At 36.0% G+C, this 21,612-nt stretch overlaps 2 protein-coding genes across 5 annotated transcripts in view; both read right to left on the bottom strand.

The window, feature by feature from the left end:
* SLC12A1 (solute carrier family 12 member 1) overlaps positions 1-6,601 on the bottom strand; it is a 102,725-nt gene extending 96,124 nt beyond the window's left edge. For 2 of the 3 annotated variants that reach the window (XM_015142175.3, XM_028850893.2), the window contains exons 1-2: positions 6,400-6,558; positions 4,589-5,194 (exon numbers count right to left, since the gene is read on the bottom strand). In XM_015142175.3, the coding sequence (XP_014997661.3) occupies positions 4,589-5,008 (420 nt within the window). In that variant the 5' untranslated portion in view covers positions 5,009-5,194; positions 6,400-6,558. Of the gene's footprint in view, positions 1-4,588; positions 5,195-6,399 lie in introns of all 3 variants that reach the window. The other variant, XM_015142174.3, reaches the window with a different exon arrangement.
* A 2,974-nt stretch (positions 6,602-9,575) lies between these two features.
* CTXN2 (cortexin 2) lies at positions 9,576-21,609 on the bottom strand. 2 transcript variants are annotated; one of them, NM_001361233.2, is given in 3 exon segments: positions 9,576-12,069; positions 20,887-21,187; positions 21,478-21,590. In NM_001361233.2, a coding segment is annotated over 1 exon segment (246 nt). In that variant the 5' UTR covers positions 12,013-12,069; positions 20,887-21,187; positions 21,478-21,590; the 3' UTR covers positions 9,576-11,766.
* Positions 21,610-21,612: the final 3 nt, after the last annotated feature.

The raw sequence follows: 21,612 nt of genomic DNA, 5'->3' as shown, positions 1-21,612 counted from the left end.
TGCTAACAACAATGGTGGTTAGTAAGGCTGCAAAGGAGTTTCATTTTGGTTAGTCCTGTAGTAAGGAATTGTATGAAAAGTTGGCCACAGGAATTAGGCTGGATGCTGAAAGCAAAATTCTCTTTACAAAGTAAAGGCACTAGATTAATCTTTGCCAGATGCCAAATAATTATTACATGTGCTTTAATATGGAAAGATCTCCAGGGTATGTTTGGTAAAAACTGCAGAGTGCAGAACAATGTGGAAAATACGTTCTAGTACATGTTTGAAAATAAATGTAAACAGAAAGTTAGATTGATAGGAATCCAGATATTTATAGATATATGTGTATGTTTATATAAGCCTAGAACATTTCTGGAAGGATTTACAAGAAACTGTCAGTAATGATTGTTGTCCTGGAGAGAATAACTGAATATTGATGTTAGACGAGAAACACTTTATTACATATTTTTTAGTACTTGTTAAATATTTTATTAGTATTTATTTTACTTTTAAAATAAAAAGCTAGTATAAAAATTACCACTATCATCAATGATCATTTATTGAATTCTTACCCATTGTAAGGGTAGACTTTATACTCATAGAAACCAATGTTCACAAGCATCTTGCAAGACAAGTAGAAGTTACGTAGCTCGTATAAGAGCTTGTACAGAGCAAGTAAAGGATAGTTGTTTCTCCTGCTCTTAAGTAGAGTTTTCAGAAATTTATCATTCATGGTCACCAGTATAGGTAGGTATTTAGCTCTTTACTAACATAGATAATAAAAATAATTTATTCAATTATGATCTCAAGTCATTGGGATTACAAATTCTGTCACTATCTATCACACCTATAATTTCATTTAAGGTAGAGCCTTAAAATAATGTCTTTCAAACCTGTTTTTTATTTTACCTATTAGAATAATTTTGTCATGTAACTTTTTTCTCGCTTGGAAATTATAACCAAAATTTACACAAAATCCAATTGGTTTTCTGACTAACTATGTTCTGCCATTCAGTATGAATGTGCTATTGCTATTATAACTTTCAAAAGCATTATAAATCACAGTTACAAAAAGTATTGTCTAGCTTATACTATGTCAATTACCTTCTACTTTTAAATGATTTAAGTAAACACTATTATTTATATTTTTTACATACAAAATCTGTGAAGGGTCTGAGTATTAATCATGTAATGTTTGTTCTGTTGATGATTTCTAGTTGTGATTTGAGGAACTACCATAAAAATGTCAAGGGCCACAAGGAGGTGGCAGCATAGCTACAGAACATTGCAGGTTTTCACTTCTTATATTTGAGGGGGGAAAAGTAAGGGAGTAGCTGAGTCAAATTCACTAGCAAACAATAAAGAGATAAACTGAAGAAGGCCCAGGCTGCTACACATGGAGAGGCAGGCTAGGCCGTACAATTTCAGCAACACTAGAATGGGTCTGGCTGCAGAAATGTGCACATTGTAGATTGTGTGGTTGAATCTGAATTCTACTCCCAATTTGGCTATGTAGATACGTCTGCATGATTTAATCAAGATGAAGTTTCCTAGATAACCGAGCATCAAGTCTATACAAAGAGTAGCTTATTACTATACGCGTTCAAAATGATTATTCAGAGCTTAGGCCTAATTTTTAATATTTTAATTTGCCATTCCTTTGTGTCTAAGAAAAAAATGCTTTAAGTCAAAGTTCAGTCTTTAGTTTCATTTTATCTCTTCAAAAGTGATGCAATATTCCAAACAGCTATTACATTTATCTAATGCAGCTATTTACTGTGTGGTCATTCAGATGGCTTTCTTTTTCTTTCTTTTTTCTTTTTTTTTTTTTTTTTTGAGTCAGAGTTTCACTCTCATTGCCCAGGCTGGAGTACAGTGGCATGATCTCAGCTCACCACAACCTCTGCCTCCCAGGTTCAAGCAATTCTCCTGCCTCAGCCTCCCAGGTAGCCAGGATTACAAGCATGTGCCACCATGCCTGGCTAATTTTTTTTTTTTTTTTTTTTTTTTAGTAGAGAAGAGATTTCAGTTGGTTATGGCTGGTCTTGAATTTTTGACCTCAGGTAGTCCACCAGCCGCAGCCTCTGAAAGTGCTGGGATTACAGGAATGAGCCACCACACCCGGCCTTTAGATGGCTTTCTAAACTCCTGATCCTTTAGAGCTTTTCTCCCTTTATTGAAAGATTTACATAAGCCATGGCTTTTGCAATTATAAATAAGCTACTTTTCTCTGTCTGGAATGTCAGTCCTAAGAACAATGTGAATTTATTCCATTTCTTTTTTAATGAAGTTAGAATTCTATTTTCTTTTGTTGTAAATTGGGGAAGTAGGTGAATGAGAATATTTAAATTGTGATACTAACTTTAAAAAAGGAGGCAGCTTTAAAAATTATCATGCGTGATGTGGTAGAGTATTGTGGGATAGAATTTCAGGTCTTTTTAAAAAAGAACTTTGATTCATTTTAATTCTTCAGAAACAATTGAAATATCTTTTTACGATGCCCTAAATTTCTTTCTGCCTTTTCCATGTCTTGGAAACTCCTGGTGGCTGCTTCTGTCAACCTTCTTTTCATTTTTCTTCTCCTTTTTCTCTCTGCCATTTTCCTTTCCTTTCCTGACACAGAAAAGGACAGTGACATCTCAGCTGGATTTCAAGAGTCCAGATTGCCTCCCTTCTCAAAAATCTTCATGGAGCTACCATGTTGTCTGAAATTGTTGCATTGCTAACTTCTTTTGATTAAAGCATCAAATATGCCAGATAAAATCTAAATCTTAGGCCTATAAGGAAACCAGCCATTTGGCAGACTGTTGCCTATTTAGTACACAGGACTAGCAAGGTTTGGTGGGGAAAGGGGATAAGGAAACAAAATTAAAAACATGAACTCCTCCTCAGGAAGTCACTCAGTCTCTGGTGGTAGGACCCAGAGTCAGGGACCGTAGCAGCCAAGGCAAATACATTTTAGAGATGGATTTTCTTGAGAAAGGAAAGGTGAGCAGAAACTAAAGAAAGATTTTCCCCTTTATTAGCATCTTTCCTAAGAGTAGTATTCCTAGACTTTCTGGAGTGGATGACCATTTAAAAAAATATTGAAGGAATGAATGGATGAATGCACACAAAAGGAACTGTTTCAATCATTTTCTTCTCTCTCCTCAAAACTTGGGCAAGAGTAAACTCATTTGAATATGTGACATCTAATCATTCTTTTTAGCAGGTAATTATATTTCATAAAGAATGATGTTTATTCCAAACTGGTCTGGAAGAGCAGGAAGATAAAGTTGATCAGTATATTTTGGAGAAAGTTATGGAAGAAGAAATCTACTAAGTTATAAGGTTGGAGGCTGGGTGTGGTGGCTCATACCTGTAATCCCAGCACTTTGGGAGGCTGAGGTGGGCTGATCACCTGAGGTCGGGAGTTCGAGACCAGCCTGACCAACATGGAGAAACCCTGTCTCTACTAAAAATACAAAAAAATTAGCTGGGTGTGGTAGTGCATGCCTGTAATCCCAGCTACTCGGGAGGCTGAGGCAGGAGAATCGCTTGAACCTGGGAGGCGGAGGTTGTGGTGAGCCGAGATTGTACCATTGCACTCCAGACTGGGCAACAAAAGAGAAACTTTGTCTCAAAAAAAAAAAAAAAAAGATTAGAAAAAGTGCTGCGTCATACTTCTAACACACTTGGGAACCCTGGCTGTATTTCTTAAATAATGAAAAGTTTAGCCACTTCTGCTGCTTCTGTACTTAAATTTAATTTAGTTATTTTTATATGCTTAAGCACATTCAGGAGCCTCAGGCAAAGTTTTAAAGAGGAAGGGATAAAATGCTGAATCTTATAAATCTCTGCCCTCTCTTTAAAGAATATAAAATTACTCCTATGCACTAAAGGCTGGCACCCACAGTATTAACTACAGCAAGCACAAATGTTTTGCTTTTTATACGATTGACAGAGACATTAATACTGACGTGAAACCAGCTTGATATTCAGTTTGACATGTTTAACCAAGAGTAAATTGAGTAGGCTATCATCATAAACAAGGAACAACATATTGCCTAACGTTTAGAGTTAATTCTTTAGTTCTCTATCCGAAGTCAGAAAACATTTGTGGAGCTGGGCACAGTGGCTCATGCCTGTAATCTCAGCTCTTTGGGAGGCTGAGGTGGGAGGATCCCTTGAAGTTAGGAGTTCGAGACCAGCTTGAGCAACACTGCAAGACTCTGTCTCTATAAAAAATAAAAAAGTCAGTCAGGTGTGGTGGTGCATGCCTGTAGTCCCAGCTGCTCAGGAGGTTGAGGTGGGAGGATTGCTTGAGCCCAGGAGTTCAAAGCTGCAGTGTCCACCACACTTCAGGCTGGGTGACAGAGCAAGACTTTGTCTCAAGAAAAAAAAAAAGAAAAAAAAAATCCAAAGAAAAAAGCATCTGTGAAACAGTTTTTTTGTGTATTTTCTGTTTACTGGGAACTAGAGACAGTTTTGTAAGTAAGATGGATAGTGTTTGGAATAGACCTCTCCATTTGACTGTTTCACATTCATTCATAGTGTAATGAAAGAGAAGGAAATGACCTGAAGTTATGAATAAGGGAGGACACTTGCCTGTGTCCTTCAAGCTCACCTTTGCGAGTTGCTCATGAATCTCAAGCAGGCTGGGTCGGTTGACCTTGGGTCCACTGATGCTGCCGGTGTTGCGATAGTACTCTATCTTGGGAACGGCATCCATGGTGTTGTGGCCAAAAGTTTGTAGATAGTATGTGTTTGTGTGAGAATCATAAGCATGAAAACTGGCATCTGTTTTAGCAGTTTCTCCACTTTGGAGGAAATTGTCATAGCACTCCTGATTCCCAGGCCTAAAGCTGATTCTGAGTCTTTTCTGAGCCTCATCCCCAAAAGAGGTTTCTTCATAATGTGGTGGGTCAGTGTTGTCATTTGCTGCTGCACTGCTCTCATGGTTCTCATTTATGACATTAACTTGAAAGCGATTGGTATTACTGGGCACTGAATCCAGAAATATGTTGGAAGAGTTGTTCAGTGACATCTTCCAAAATTGATTTTTTACTGAGCTATCTACTTTATGGTTGTGTTAAAAAATCTATATATTTCTTCATCAAAATAAACACTAATGTGCTTCCATTAGGGAGCTCCTGGCTTTTGTTCTAGACCATTCAATAAATAGATTCTTGATATATTGTCTCCTATATAATCTTCAGGATGTTCTTCAAAGCTGAAAAAGAAAAAGAAAATTAAACTTGTTTCAAGTAATACAAATATATTTAGGTGAGGGTGGGATATAAGGGAACAGTTTTGTTTTACAAGACATACAATTTTAAACTAATTTCACTAAAATTTATCTGTCCATGAACCTTAGTCGTGTGAGTAATTAAATCCGATAATAAATAACTGGAAAACTGTTCCAGCAAACAGAATTTCCAATGCAGTCATTAAAATGTTACCTGTGTTTGTAGTATTTGCTTGGATTCAGTGCACTGGAGTTCACTATGACTTTAGGACAGATGTAATTTTACCTATTGAATACAGTAAGACCTGATGAGAATGTTCTTAGCCTAAGACATAGTTCACTGACAGTACTAAATACTGAAACTGCAAAGTATTTTGATTGATAGGAATATACACTATATGACATGTAAAATGAAAGACAAAACTTCTAAAAAATATATTCTTGCTAGTTTATAAAAATCTGTACATGTTCAACTAATAAATTGGTTCCAAATTTTGCTACCTATACAACAAGTAAAAAATTATGTTTTAGAATATGCATTTAAAAAATACATCCCATCAAGATGATGTCTCTGTGAATTCTTGGATCTTTTACAAGATCCAAATATTTCGTTTGCTCGTACATTTGTTTGTTTTGCAAATACTAACATGAAACCTTAAAAATATGAATATAGAAATAAGTCATATATCTATAAGAAATAAGGCATGTACCTTAAAAAAGTCCTCTGTTATATTTAGGTAAAATAATCATGCTCTACTGACTCATTTTAATGAAATGTCCTCAATAATTGAGAGGTTTATATTTGACTGTGAGATGAATAGACTTCACAATAATTTTCACAATTTCATAGTACTGGCCTGTCTTAAAACACTTTCTTTAGAATTATATTTCCTTATTTATATCTTAAAATTCAGCTTTTCAAGGGAAGTTCTAGAAACATGAGATAAATATAAATAAAAACTTGTCTCTCTCATGCAATTATTAAAGCTGTGTATTTGCATTTAAAAAACCCTCAACTTCATTTCTCAAGTATCCTTTCCTGGGGAAATTGTAAATGAAGCTATTGTCTTTTTAGTTTTTAGAAAATACTTCTCTTCATAGTGCTTGACACCCTCACCTACTCGTCAGAATCTACTTTATAACACAATATTAAGTATTATTTTTACCCTGCCCAGAAATGTTCAACTTACCACGAAGGAGCCTTCTTCCGAGGAAATGTAACCTGCTTCAGAGTCACCCAGGAATATATGGGGCACTTAGCTTTCAGCCCAGAATGTTAGGCTTCTGCTTATTGGTTAGAAACTTTCTTGAAGGAGATGACTGTGCAATGATTGGCCTGGAATAGTACTGTAAGCCCTACCAGGTCATTAGCCCTGAGGAACCTTAAGCACCACATCAACTGGTAACTAGTAGTAAACCATTAATCCTTTTAGACAGGAAGTAACATAGAGTTTCTTTAATTCATAAGGACAATTGCATTGCTTAATAGCAATTGTCCAAAAAATGTGAGCATTGCATTAGTCATTTGGGAATAGATTAATTGAGTTCCACTGTCTTGTTTCAGATGAGCCCTAGTGACCTCCTGTTGTTTAGCATGTGTAACAAAATATGGTTCTCCAGAGATAATTTATATACTCTGTAACTAGAAAGTAGTATCTGAAATGATTTTATCTTGCTTGTGGTAGATATTACCTTGAGTCTTTTGCATGGGAAATAAGTAGATTGGGAGTGGAATCAATGATTTATTGAAAATATTTCTATTTTGGGAAATACAGGAAAACTGTTTTTTTTTGTTTTTTGTTTTTGTTTTTTTTTTTGAGACGGAATCTCGCTCTGTTGCCCAGGTTGTGGTGCGCTGGTGCAATCTCGGCTCACTGCAACCTCTGCCTCCCAGGTTCAAGCGATTCTCCTGCCTCAGCCACCTGAGTAGCTGGGATTACAGGTGCCCACCAGCACGCCTGGCTAATTTTTTTGGTAATTTTGGTAGAGATGGGGTTTCAACATGTCGGCCAGGCTGGTCTCGAACTCCGGACCTCAGGCGATCCACCTGGCTCAGCCTCCCAAAATGTCGAGATTACAGGTGTGAGCCACCGCGCCCAGCCGGGAAAACTGTTTTAAGCAGGAATCAAACTGTGGGTAAGTATCCCAGTGGCACTACTAAATGACCTGTCTCCAACTGGAAAAACATTTTTTTGTCAAATTCAGTTTTTGAGTTTTGTTGAAGAAAAGATTTTTCTTTTTCAGATTTGCAAGTAGGTGATTATTAACACAGCAAACAATTCCTCCCTCAGGTCTGTCAATGATTTTCAATCAGGATGATTGAATGAGTCCTCTTGGTTTCTTATAAGAAACGACTCAAGAGATTTCCAGTTGTCTGAATAGCTCAGTTGTGGTGTAATATAGTGGCTAGGAACAAGACTCAAGTCAGAAAGCCCAATTTATGTCCTGGCCCTGCCACTTGCTGTCTGTGTGAACTCAGTCAAGTTACTCAGTCTTTCTGTGCCTTAATTTTCTCATGTGCAAATGCAGATGTGGATAATCATTGTACCTACCTTGTTGTAGAGTTATTTTGAGGAATGAATGAGCTAGTTTGTGTATGGGGTTTAGAACAGCAACGATTTTTTTTTAGCTTTATATAGTTTTTTATTTGCCAATTTAAAAATAATTTTCTTCCCCCTTTAAACTATTAATCTCTTGATTACCTGTTCCATTGCTCTAGACTGTTGTTAGTTAAGCAACCCTAAATTTACACCTTCAAAGGGATGACAGGTGAAAGTTTACATCTCCAAGGCATAGAACTTAGATCTAAACACCATTATTTGCTGAAACAAAAAGGACATGAATAAAGGCCCACTCAAAACGAGATTGTCAGGAAAAGTATCCTAAACAAAGGTAAGATTTGGTGTATAAACGTTAAACCAATGTCTTTTTTTTTTTTTTAAATATACTTTAAGTTCTAGGGTACATGTGCACAGCGTGCAGGTTTGTTACATAGGTATACGTGTCCCATGTTGGTGTGCTGCACCCATTAACTCGTCATTTACATTAGGTATATCTCCTAATGCTATCCCTTCCCCTCCTCCCCACCCCACAATAGGACCCGGTGTGTGATGATCCCCTTCCTGTGTCCAAGTGATCTCATTAGAACAGCAACAATTTGTACTTAGTGCTTGCTTTTACTATTTTAGCACTATTTACAATTAGCTGGAGATTTTTTCTTAGCACATTCAAGATCATGAGATGAATCATTAGAGATTGGGATAGATATTTTGTCTATAAAAATAAGTGTGAAGGTAAGTTAGTGAACTGATTCAGGATTATAGAAGTGTCTAGAGACACCTAAGTAAAACCCTTTAGATTCTCTTCGTCAGGTAAATGTCATGCTAATCAGTCAGGCTAATGTCGTGAGGCCATATCAGAAATAAAGACAGAATTACAAGTATGTACCTATAACTCATTCCACTCTTGAAGGCCACCAGTACAAGGCATTTATCTGTTCAACAAAGGGTTCTGATTCCTCATATAGAAAGTGTTTTGGCACAGGAATGTCCCCTTTCAAATTCAGCTGGGTGGGGCTGGTTGTTTATATCAAGACAAGGGACAGCTAGGATGGGGCTGGGACCCAAAACAGGTCCTATTCACCAGACCAGGACAGAAGCCATGAGCTGACATCCTTCAACCCTTTCGGGAGCCACGTATTTACTCTGCAACCTTTTTCCTCTACCAATGACTGTGAATACCTCTGATACCAGTCAATTTCCTTTTTCTTGCTGGCTGACTGCCTGACTTCAGAGTGGTATGAATTTGTTTTAGTCTTGGTCTTACATCAACCAGACATTTTCATTCTAAGCCTTTTATCTCTTATTGTGAAATGAAAGTCTTTGTTCTCTATTAAGGGGATTCGGGCATCCTGGAACAAATGGGAGATGGTTTTGGGGGATATGGATGAAATTACAGCATCCATAAAGCCAACCTTGAAAGGCGAATCCGATTTAGGCCTTTCAGACAGGCGGGAAAGGTAACAGGAGCAAGCTGTCTTGAGGTATGCTCCTCTATCTTTCCTCTGTCCTCTCTGACAAGGCTTTTGGGAAGGGGAAACTAGAGGCTGATCCAGCTGTGACATTGAACATCTATTCCTAGAAGAATTAGCATTTCATGAAATTTCCATGTTGTTTTCATATTGTAACCAGCCTTTTATATGTTTTATATTCTTTCTGTTTCTGAAAATACAGATGCTGACTTTTCTATCCCCCCAACACCCCCCCACCAAAAAAAGAAAAAAGAAAAACAAAAACAAAAAACTAAGGCACCCAATAGACCACAAATAAAAACCACAGATGAAGACACTTTTGGTTAATAGAATTTTTCTTTAGTGGATTTGGAAATAATATTATGATAGAGTTGATATACTTGAAAAGCTTATGGGAGTTGAACTTCCAGAAACAATGCTCATATTTCATAAAGTTTTCTTGGTTGTAGAGGTCTTTCTTCTTTTGAAATAAAGATCTGGCCTTGGTTTGTTCTAGTCATCAAAATGGAGGGTCTTGGTAGGTGTCTTCTCTGGGAGACAAGTGAAACATCTGGTACTTTAAAAGACTTGGTCAATAAAGAGACCTAGTTTCCTGGCACACACAATTTTCAGTACATTCAGCTGAACTTGGCCCAGTGACCTGTTCTTGGGCCAAGTTACTAACTGGCTATGAGATGTGTACCAGGCCTACACTCTTGAACCAACTGGGGTACAGAGAGCCTCCTTGAGATGAGGATCTGATCCAGAAGATCTACAGCTAATAACAGATATGTTCTAAATCTATTATGAGATGGAAAGCATCAAGGAATCTCACAGAGACAGGTGGTTTTGGAATTCTGTAGACCTGAGCAGTAACTATGTCTATAAGCTATGTAGAAGTGTTGAGGACAGTGTCTAGGGATACAGCAGAAATTAAACTGCCCAAGTTCAATCCCTAACATAACCATTCCCTAGCTATGGTGACCTTGGGAAGCTAGTTAATTTCTCTCAGCTTCAGTTTCTCTTCTGCAAAATTAAGATTAAAAATAAAATGGACATAGTAGTCTTCAACTCAAATAATTGATAAGAGTATCAAATAAATTGAAAGTAACTAATTTAGTGCTACCCCTTGGCAATATTAGTCTTGTTCCTTTGTGGTATGTTTTGCAGTTGTGTGTTTTCAAAGGACATGAATATTTTTGTATTTATCTCCTGCTATGTTCCTCCATTCTGACTCATAGAGAGTCAGAAGTTTGTAGTTGGAAAGAATTTAGAACTATATAATTCTATCTTTTTATTTCTCAATTGAAGAGAATGAAATACTAGAGAGATTGAATAATTTACACTAAGCCATTGCTTCTTAGGGTTTGAGAATATTACTGCTACTGATGAGGACAATAAATAATGATAGCAAGGTATGTTTAGATACTGTTTTATGGTTTACAAAATGCTTTCACATTCATTATATCTAATTGGCCCTCTCAGTATTCCTGAAGATATGCAGGATAGGTTTCTTAATTCTTGTTGTGGAAGATAGGTTCCCCTTAGGTAACTTTCTGGGTCATAAAGCTAGTTCTTGGCTAAGCTAACATTAGACTTCAAATCTCTGAGTTTAGGCTCCTAATCTGAAAAACTTTTCATGATATCTTAAATCCTCATTCGTTTCAGATCTCTGGATTTTCAGGTACATTTGTAGCATTCATAGGGCACTAGAATTGAAAAGGATGTTAGCACTCCTCTTCACTGAAGCTCACAGAGATTAGATGACTTACCCATTAGAGCATAGCTCTACTGGTGGCACAGCTGAGACTGTCTTTGTTTCTGCTTAGAGTACTCTATCCACTAGGTCATGCTGGAAACTCCCTTTTAAATTCTATTTATGCAAGGGGTAGGGGAGGGAGCATCAGTATGAGTCAGGTCTGGTTTGGATTGCAAGCTATGGGATTTTACTGCAAGAGATTCAACAAAGAGGACAGATAGGAGGGTCAGGGCTCTGTGAAATTTGGGGACCTTTAGGGCCTGTAACTACTTGTAGGCTTTGGGTGTTAGATTTTTGAGATATTTTTTCACCTGTGAATGTTTTTGACCTATGGCTATCATTAGACAAATAATATTTTGATTATTCTTTGGACTAAATTCTCTGTTTCAGACCTCACTTACTAAAGCTAAAGGGGTCTGAGTCTGCAATGTGGAGGGGGTGCCTGGGCTTTGCAGAAGGGAGAGAGCAAGATGTCTTTAGCACAGTTTATTAGCACAAGAAAGGAAGCAGAAATTCAAGGCAGTTGTTCACGATAAGAATAAAGATGGTAAACATTGCTGCAGCAATCCTTATGCTCTATTCATTGGAAACCTCTAAGTGGGAACAGAGGAAAGTGACGAATCCCAACGATAGTTTATCATTTACACAGCATGGTGAGGAAATTAGTCACAGATGTTTATTGAATTCACTGAACAAAATGAGCCTCTCTCCCACACACTCAAGGTAATTACAATTGTATCCAGAATGTGTCCCAATGGCGCAACCATAAAAACCATATAGCTGGAACTCTCACGCGAGCGCATATTCAAATGTCCCTTTATCAAACTCTTCAACTTCATCTTCCCATGTAGAGGAAGGCATGCTACTATATGGGTCTAGCAGGATTTTGAAGCATCTGATAATAAGAAGTCCCAAGAAGATACACAAAATCCCAACAAAAGCAAAGCCAGTTTTTTGCTCCAGAGTCAATGAGAAAGCTGATACTTCGTTGACACTCATCTTAGCTGAAGAGTTGCCACAGTAGGTACTACTCATTATTCACTGGCACATTGTTGTGGCTCTTCACAATTCCTTCTGGAATCAACTCTTCGCCTAGGTGCAAAATTGGACTCAGTTTAGTTTTACCCTTGTATGGTATTGGGTAGGTTGTTGCTTATTAAAATCTGACATTTTTCAAACCTTCTTGACTTAACTCACAAAGGATGTTTGAAAACATCATCAGATACAGATCAGAATCAAATTAGCATTGGAGGTGCTATTTCTAACTGTTGTCATTGAAGAATTACCTTTGTGGACACATAAGACTGTGCCTACATACTCTAAATAAATCAAGTATGAAGGTGAGTATTCAAATTATCAGCCCTAAAATCTTTTGATTCATTGCTAGACAGTTGGATAGCTGCTTCTTTGATCTGAATTGTCATCTAATTTTCACCTCATATTTGCACGCGTAGGTATGAATATAAATAATCATAGCATGTAAGTTGCTCAAGCTGTTTAAAGTCCATACTTCAAGGTCTATTTCCAGTGCCATTTTGACTGGTATAGATTCTGATCCTTTTAAACAGATATAATGACTTCTTTCTTTTTCACCCCCTTAGGTTTCTTATGTATGTATTTACATTTTTTTTCTTCACTACCATTGGATACACTAAGTGTCAATTTCTTAAAGAGAGGAATTATGTTTTTAAAATTACATGAATGCAGGCAGTGCCCAACAGAGCAGCTTGCAAGTAATAAGCAGCAGTGGCTATGGCCATTAGCCACCTCCCCACCATCTCCATTAGCTTTCAGAACACCCTAAGTAAACATAAAATCCAAGTTAAACAGCATGCTTTCTCTGCAAATTCAACTTCAAGACAAATTCCCCAGTCGCCCTCCCAACGAGATTTCTACTCCTAAGTCCCTGTTGTGCTGAGATTCTAAAACTAACACTAACGCATTCAGAAAATATATGTTGAACTGAAACAAAACAGATTTTTTCCCATTTGATGTCTTAAGGTAGTTAAGTGAATTAATTACAAATAAAGATAAATTTAATTAATCAAATAATTACTAATGTGCAGCCACCTTTTTTGAGAGGACTGTCACCAAATAGCTTTTTATCCAATAACTGCAAATAATAGACTGTTGGTATTTTCTTTTTTATTGTTGTTTTTTCTGATAATTTTTAAGAATTATATTTATTAAAATTACTGACCCTTGAGATTTGTTTGCTCCTAATTTTCAGGAAACAACTGAGACAGAATGAAGGATGGAAGGTAAGGAATGAAAAAAGAGAGTAATAAAAGCAGGCCTTGTAGCTTTCAAAGTTATTCTGCAAATGATACACCAACTAATATCCATCAATATTTTGTTTTATAATGATTTAGATTACAAAAAAGCTCTATCCTCAAACCTTAAGTGGCAGAAATATTCAATAGTTATGGCTTATGTTCATTGTTTGATTTTTTGTTTAGTAAAGGGAAAAATATTGTTCAAACCCCTGTTGAGTTTCTTTCCACTAAGTCGTTTTTTGTCCTAATCAATATAGTATAGTGAAAAGACTTTAGTTTTTTAAATATAGGGACACTTATTGGCTGAGAATGATCTTCTGGAAGATTGAGTTCTTGTTGTGGTATTTATCCTGTAAAAGGCACAGAAGATTGAATTGAATCTCTAATGACTCTGAGACTTAACTGGAACTTCTTTTGCTGACTAAATGTCTAATTTTCTTGCTTTTGTCAATTAAAAGTCATTTGTTAAGATCCATACACTCACTGGATCATTTATTTAATGGATGAAGAAACTAAATAGCAGGATGTTTCTGTATGGAGATGCTGGACCAAGGAGATGATTCAGCCAACTAACTTGTCCATTTATTATTTTTACTAGAGCATAACCTTGCTGGGCTACACCATGTGGATATTTCAGGGGATATGTGGGTAAGATGAGGCAATAAAAGTGGTTTATTGATGGACAATGGTTTCCCAATAGATTCCCTTCAACGAAGGACTTGTTGCCCAGCAGCAAGGAATGTTGCCAGCGAACAGTCTTCAGCTGTCAGTCCCTTTCACCATTTGCCTTGGTTGCAGAGAGCTGCTTCACCCAAAGTCATGGCCCTTCCCAGGGGAGGCCATACTCAATAATTGATTATATAATAGTATAAAGGCGTGGCCATCTTGTATCAAAGGGAGACAACTCTAAAATCTATTTTAGCTTCAGAGTTCTATATGGGGTCAGCGGAGACTGTCATTGGGTCCATAGCACAGTTCAACTTCTGGCCACTCCTGTTTAAGTCCCCACTTTTCCATGGCTGTGGAGCCCAAGGACAGTCCTCAATAAAAATTCAGCAAACTAACCTCTGTCTCAGAGTCTGGCTTCTGGAAAACCCCACCTTTAACAATTGACATTACAAAAGTTAAAGCACCTGGGCAGTTTTAATGATCTGTTCATTTTTCAATTAGTTCTTTTTGTTATCGTCTAGCAGCAGCCTAAACTGATTATAGTTATGATGTTAGCTAAATTTATTTAGGTGTTTTGAAAATGCATAATGTAGACACAGACACAGTATCATAGCTGATCGTTGAAGGAGTTAAGTCTGTTGGCTCTTAACCAGTGATTAATCCACTACACTCTTATTTTTCTTAAAACCTACTAACCAACCAAACAAACCAACAAAAAGAGGCATTGTTTTAGAGGCAGCAATAAAACATTCTTGTCATTTGTTACTATTAGTTTAAAACAAGGCATCTTCCTAGTTAGAACAAAATCTTTTTATACTTTAGAATATAATATGTCCATCATACACCAAATAATACTTTGTTCCTAGAGCTTTAGATGATATGTAAATTAATGAGTTATTTATTGTTTTTAAAGGGAAAATAATTACTTCTCATCTAATGATCACAGTTCCCAGCACACTATAGGTATTCAATAAATATTTCAATTGAATTAAACTAAATATATTGAAGAATATATTTTTTGAGGAATAAAGTCCTTCAAATAAAGTTTTGTACAATACTCTAGTTTTTAGATATCCAAAAAACATGAAAATACATTTAGTTAAAATGAAAAAGAAAATTTTTATTTGATTTCAAAAATTGGATTTGAAAGTATGTATAAAAACTCAGTAGCTCTTTCAGAATTCAGTGTTTTTGTTCTTTTCTATCAAATTTCCTTAACATTCTTAGACTCACATCATTTTTAGAATTTAAAGGTGGAGAAAACAGATCTTTCCTTGGGAGATCCTTTTGGGGTCTTGGGAGACCTTGGGAGTTTCCTTTTGTTTTCTAAGGAAAGATATATGGCCATCATATATTCTGGCATTAGTTTGTGCCAGGAAGTACAGGGTTAAATTTTGCATTCCACTATAGTGACATTGGTTAGCTTAAGATTTCTGGTGTAATTACTCCTTCTTCGTCTGTCCCTGCCCTCTACATTACTTGACTGTTACCCTTAGCTAAGAAGGTATTGTAAGATACTTCAAAGGCTTTTGGAATCAGGTAAAGGCATAAAGAATGAATAGATATGCAGAGTCACTGTTAATGAATAAACAAAGTCACCATTTTTATACTACCGTGGAGGAATAGATGGATGGCTGTTTCATGGCTTTGAACATAATTTATAAGCACTCTGTGTCTCTATTATTGGTACAAATATAGGAGCAATGCAGTATAACTAGGGAAAATGCTGAGAAGTGACCAAAAACCTCAGAATGCTGTTAAGAAATCTAAAGAGCTAAGTGAACTTAAGGTGATATATAATACTATTTTAATTTATTCATTAACCAAATGTATATTGAGTATCTGTTAGATGCCAGTACTTTTCTTGGTACTAGAGTACAGTGGTGAACTAGATAACAATGTGCACCTGCCAAACTGAGGGTTATATCCAGTGGTGAAGTCAGACACAATTATTTAAAAATATCTCTCTCTATATATCCACATCTATATATTAGACCAGGTACTTATAGTCATAAAGGCTATGAAAGAAAGCAAAGCACATTAAGTGGAAAGAGAACGATGGTGGATAAGCGGCACTTCTTTAGTTAAAGAGGTCAGCAAAGGCTTCCCTAAGAAGACAATATTTGCCCTGAATGATGTCTAGAAGGGAACCATGGAAATATTTGGAGGAATAGATTTGAAATTTGTGGAAACAGCCTTTACAAAGGCTTTGAGGTAGAAGGGTTTCACATACAATATGCTCAGATCAAGAGATAGACCAGTAAAAGATTAAGCCCTTTATTTGCACAAGATGGTTTAATGTTATCAAATAACAAAAAAAGGCCGAACTACTTAATCTACTTCTGTCTTTTTAACCAATATAGAATGGGTTTTAGAAATGACACACACACACAAACAATCAAACAATGTAAGCAGACAATACTTTAGTAGAATAATGTTTAGCCACATTAAATGAGTTAAAAAATCTCATGATCAGATAATTTATAACTTGGAGCTATACTTTCAAGACTTTTGAGAAATTACAGACCATGAAAGAGCTGCCAGAGGTAAGGATGTGGACAAATGTCTCAATTTTCAAGAGGAGTAAGAGGGAATTGTAAAAATTATATATTGGCACCTTGGAATAGGTCTTTGTTGCAAACCCATAATTAATTATTTAACAAGCAATTTGTCAATATTTAAGAAGTCATTAAAAGTTAACATGAGTTTAATAGGTAATGCCAATGCACTTCCTTTTCAAAAGTTTACTACTAATATGATGAATCAGGGAAATAGCATGGACATGGTTTAGTTATTTTGGCAATGCATTTAACAGTCTCCCATGATATCTTTGTGGGGAAGACATGAGATATGCCTGGATACTAGTGTTTTTATGCAGATTCATAGATCTGAACTACCCTAATAAATATCAGGTTCTGTAATCATGGACATGGGTCTCCAGTGTGATATTACAAAGGTTTCACTTTATCTACACATACTTTTCAGTGTTTTTGAACAGTGACTAAGTTGAAGATATTGAAGTGAAGCTTATTACATTTGACAAGGCTTGGCTGAAATATGACAGTACATGGAATAAAGACTCAAAACAATTCTGATGCCTAGAATTCTGGGTTGAAGCTAGAACATAAAATTTAATAGAAACACTTCTAAAGCCCTTTGTTTAAGTGGGAGGGAAGGAGATGCACCAATTCCAAACAGGGGAGATAATGACTTGGCAGTTCATGTAAAATAAATCTGTAAGCTGCAATTAATCGAGTTAGCCTGAGCCAAAGATATGAGGTGGTGGCTTATAAAAGCAAATGTCTTAAATTGAATGGGAGTGCAAATGATAGAAAGTAATAACATTATTATAATGTGTCAGGCCACATATAAAGTAACACCGCATATATTCACTATACTTTCACTGAAAAATGTTTATTGGGTTGCTAGTATGCTCTAGTAGACATGGACTCCTCTACTCAAAAAGATTCCAGCTAGTAAGGGAGAAGAGCCACGTACACACAAGGAAAAAAACAACAATGTAGGCTTCTACAAAAGCAATAAAAAAGGAAGAGGAAACAAACTTGTATTTAAAATCTACTGTGTATCAAATACTGCTTTACATATATTATTTTATTTAATTCCCACAACACCTACATAATGTTGATATTATTATCTTCAACATCTTGGTGAAAAAAAAAAGAAGATCCAAAAAGGATAAACAAGTTTAGATGAAATCAAGATTTCACCCATTGAGGGATCAGGAAAGTTTTTCTTGCAAGAGATTGTATTTGAACTGAATCTTGAGAGACAATTATTCAGATCTGTGAAGAAGAAAAGAGCATGGCAATAAATATGAAGGCAAAAAGTACTGGATTTATTCACAGCACAGTGAGCAATTTGGTACAGGCAAGGGGGAGTATGGGAAACAAAGCATTGGAAAAGTAGATTGGAGCCAAATTGTGAAATATTTTGACTGTCAGGCTAAGAGTTTGAAATTTATTTGCTTAAAGGCTGAGTGGCTTGATGATGAGACTGAAATAGACATAATTTTGAGGGAGAGAGCATCATGGGAAAGAAATAGTTCAGGTGAGAAGCAATGAGGGTCTACACTAGGGAGTAGATGTGTGAAAGAGGGTAGACGTTGGAAAATATTTAGAAAAATATGAGGGATAGGATTTGGAAAGTAGTGGGCCCATGGAGAGAGAGGCATCAAAGAGGACTCTACACTATTAAGCTCTGACAAGTGTAAATATAGTGTTTTTATTAATCAAAACAAAGAAAATAAGAGCAAAGTATAGACTTAGAAAGTAAATGACGAGTTTATTTCTGGACTTGGTGAATTTGTGGTACTCGTGTGATGCATAGTAGGCACTCAATTGTCAGCTTTCAATAAATTAATCCAGATCATTTTGTCTAGCATAAAATTTTTGATGGGGAGAATATTTTAAGGTATTGTTGTTGAATAAGGTTTGTGTAGAAGACTCTATCCAGGATGGAGAGAGCCCAGTATATAGAAATATTTGCAGATCAAAACTTAAGAAGAATAGAATTGTTGAGCTTTGTCTAGGAAGGGGAAGACCAAGGAGGACAATAGGTAGACTCAAATATTTGAAATATTATCTTGTAGAAAGCCAGAAGGACTTGTTCTAGATTGATCCAGAGAGCAATTTTACTGTAATTCCATTAAAGTCTATTTTCTGTTACCACAAAGGATTAAAGATGGAAGAAGCCTAGCAAGGAACTTCAAGGAATGCCTCTCCTACAAGGAGGATCTCCTACTGGAGTTATATAAGATGAATCATGAGTAAATCTGTAGCAGAAAATTCACCTATAATAAAGGAGGCTACGGTTTCTAGAAGGAGGAATTAGCAAACAGTGTCAAATTCTACAGTGGTGATGGAAACTAAGCACTGAAAAACTGGGTCTTATGGTTGGCATTCAGAATTATTGCATCATTATAAAAATTTAGTTGAGAGTCTAGGAGGGACACTAAATTGAATTGGATTTAGAAGTAAGGGGTAATGAGAAAATGGAGTCAGGTGGTAAATAAACTTGACAGAAAGTAAGTTTTAGTCGGTACAGAAGGTTAAATCATAAGATGAATCACTTTCAATAACGAAAACATGACTGCATATTCAGTTTTTAAAGGAAGAGCTACGTAAATTTACCTGGGTTCAAAGAAGTGTAAAATTTCCATTTTTAACCAAAAAAAATGGGTTGAGAAAGAACAAATGTTTTATTAATATCTTAAAAGGGAAAACGGGCTTTTATATTTATCATAAAAGTATACTTCATACTAAAGATGAAAACAAAATACAGGTCAAGGAGAGCAACTGAAAAAGTAATATTCAAAGGCTGATTAAAAAGTCTGCCTATTGCTGTAGGCTGTGCCTACACAAGCAAATAGAAGTAAAAAGTTAAGCAATTGCCTAACAATGTGTTCAGCAAATAGATGGTTTTGGTAATTTAAACCATATATGTAGCAGTTGAAATACCAGTATTTCAGGCCTAAATTTTTCAAACAATTGCCCAAACTTTCCATTTTACTTGCTCCATGAAATGAACAACTTGTCTCATTTCAACACCAAATCAAAAGTTTTTGAGAATATACTGTTGAGTGTGCCAAGTCTTCTGCTTTTCTATTGATATAGAGCGTAATATGATATAAAAATATTGTTAATAACAGAATATTGTTAAAAACAAAAGTCTCCAGTTATAAAACTGATTCATTCACAATTACTAAGGTATTCAAAATGCTCAACAGTTATAGATAAAATATGCATTTTCACTTTCTCTAATTGCTGGAAGAGCTCTTCACAACAGACAGTGTAATGCCTAGCCCTGGAGAAGCATCATCTTAATATCCTGTTTACTGGGGAATAGAAAAAGAAAGAAATCTGAGAAAATTTAGATTAATTTACAAACCATATATTTTTAAAAATCCATGTAAAAATAGTTTAAAAAATGAATTTTCAAAAATAAGTAGAATGTAAAATTGGGTAGTGGTAAAAATTATTTGAAATATATTACACCACAAAACTGGGTAAAATCAACAATGCAGTTTAAATATCAGGATCAATATATATAATGATTAAAATATTTAAGTATCTTTTAACACTACTGCTGCAAATGATAAAATACTGTCTTGAGCCATATTCACTGGAATAAATGGTTAGGTACTTTGGCAATGAGTAACTTGGTTGAAATTACTTCACGGCAATTCTCAGGCACTAAGATTTCTAAGTACTGATGAGTCATGAGATTGGGCCAAGGGTGTTCCTGTAGATTATCAAATAGCCCAAATCTCATGAAGTTGCTTTGTAATTAGCAGCTAGTAAGTAAAAAACAAAGTCTTACTATGATCAGTACTTACAAACCATATCACTGTAAGTAGTTAAGCAAAGATGATAGTATTTTTATACCTGATATGCAGCCTTTCATATTCATGAATATTGTTAGTGATGTTTATTTCTTCTGTGAAATAACCTTACTAGAGATATAAAAATACACCTTTCAGATAAAATCATTTAATCATGCAACAATGCACAATTACAGAAACCAATGTTAAAAAGTGTGTACCCATTAAAGAAAGATCCTCTTGTGCTTTATTTTAATCAACAGGTTTTTCCTCTTGTTTATTTCTCTAGTAATGGTATTCCAAACAATAAACCTGAAATAGTAACTATTAGAGTGGAATATGATGTTCTACGTAGAAAGTATTTTAGCACTGGTCATTAGATATAATAATCTCTACTGCTAATGATGACATTCATAATTTCATGAAATAAGACATATAAGAAAATCCAAGGTTAAAAAATAATGAACCATTCCATAAATATACACACTCCACACAAAATATAAATGTTATTATATCCCAGTAAAAGAGAGAAAAGAAGCATTATTGAAACCACATCTGCACAGAGGTAGTTAATCATTAAGAATCGAATGTGTTGGAATCAAAGGAAAACCTTAAATTACTAACCTAGATGTCTTCATCATGGTGAAATGCATAAATTTCAGGGCTTTCCAGAGGTCCCAAACCTTAGGATCTGCCAGAATCCACCCCCAAACCCTCAGATTTCAACCTTAAGAGAATTTCTCTCTTAAGATAATCTTTGGATGGCTCAAGGACTCTGACACTCAATCCTTCCAACGCACTGAGAAACCTGGTCTGAAAATTCTCCAAATATCTCATTAAAGAAACCTAGAGCATCATCATCATTCTGCGTTGTTTGTTTCCAGGTCTCTTTCTACGTACTAAACCGAAGAAGCATGGAAACTTCCTGCAAAACATTATGGGAGAAGCATCAGCAATCTGCACGTACACAACACTTTTCCCCCGCCTGGCAGCCGCATCAGCAGTAGCGCTAGCATTACGGGTGCTGTTTTCCCTTTAGAATTTGAACTTATCAGACCTGCTGGCTCCCCACCCCACCCCCCCACCCCCCGCTCTTTTGCTTCAGAAATACAAGAGAATGAGGACATATTTCTCAAATCGACCTGCATTTGGAACGCTGTCAGTTAATGCGGAGGGAAGGGGGAGAAAGTTACTTCGCAGACAGCGATGTCTCACCTTCCATGCTTGTTGCCATGGAGATGAAGTCCAGCCAGTAGACTTAAGTGTTGGCACGTTTGTCTGCGTTCCCGGATCGGTTCAGTAACAATGTAGAAGGCGTGTTCTGGAACCTGCGTGGAGTCACAGGACCCT

Source organism: Macaca mulatta, chromosome 7 (genome assembly GCF_049350105.2).
Source record: "Macaca mulatta isolate MMU2019108-1 chromosome 7, T2T-MMU8v2.0, whole genome shotgun sequence".
In the NCBI taxonomy this organism is placed as follows: domain Eukaryota; kingdom Metazoa; phylum Chordata; class Mammalia; order Primates; family Cercopithecidae; genus Macaca; species Macaca mulatta.
Note: the sequence above shows the minus strand (reverse complement) of the source record. Positions and strands in the feature narration are given on the sequence as shown.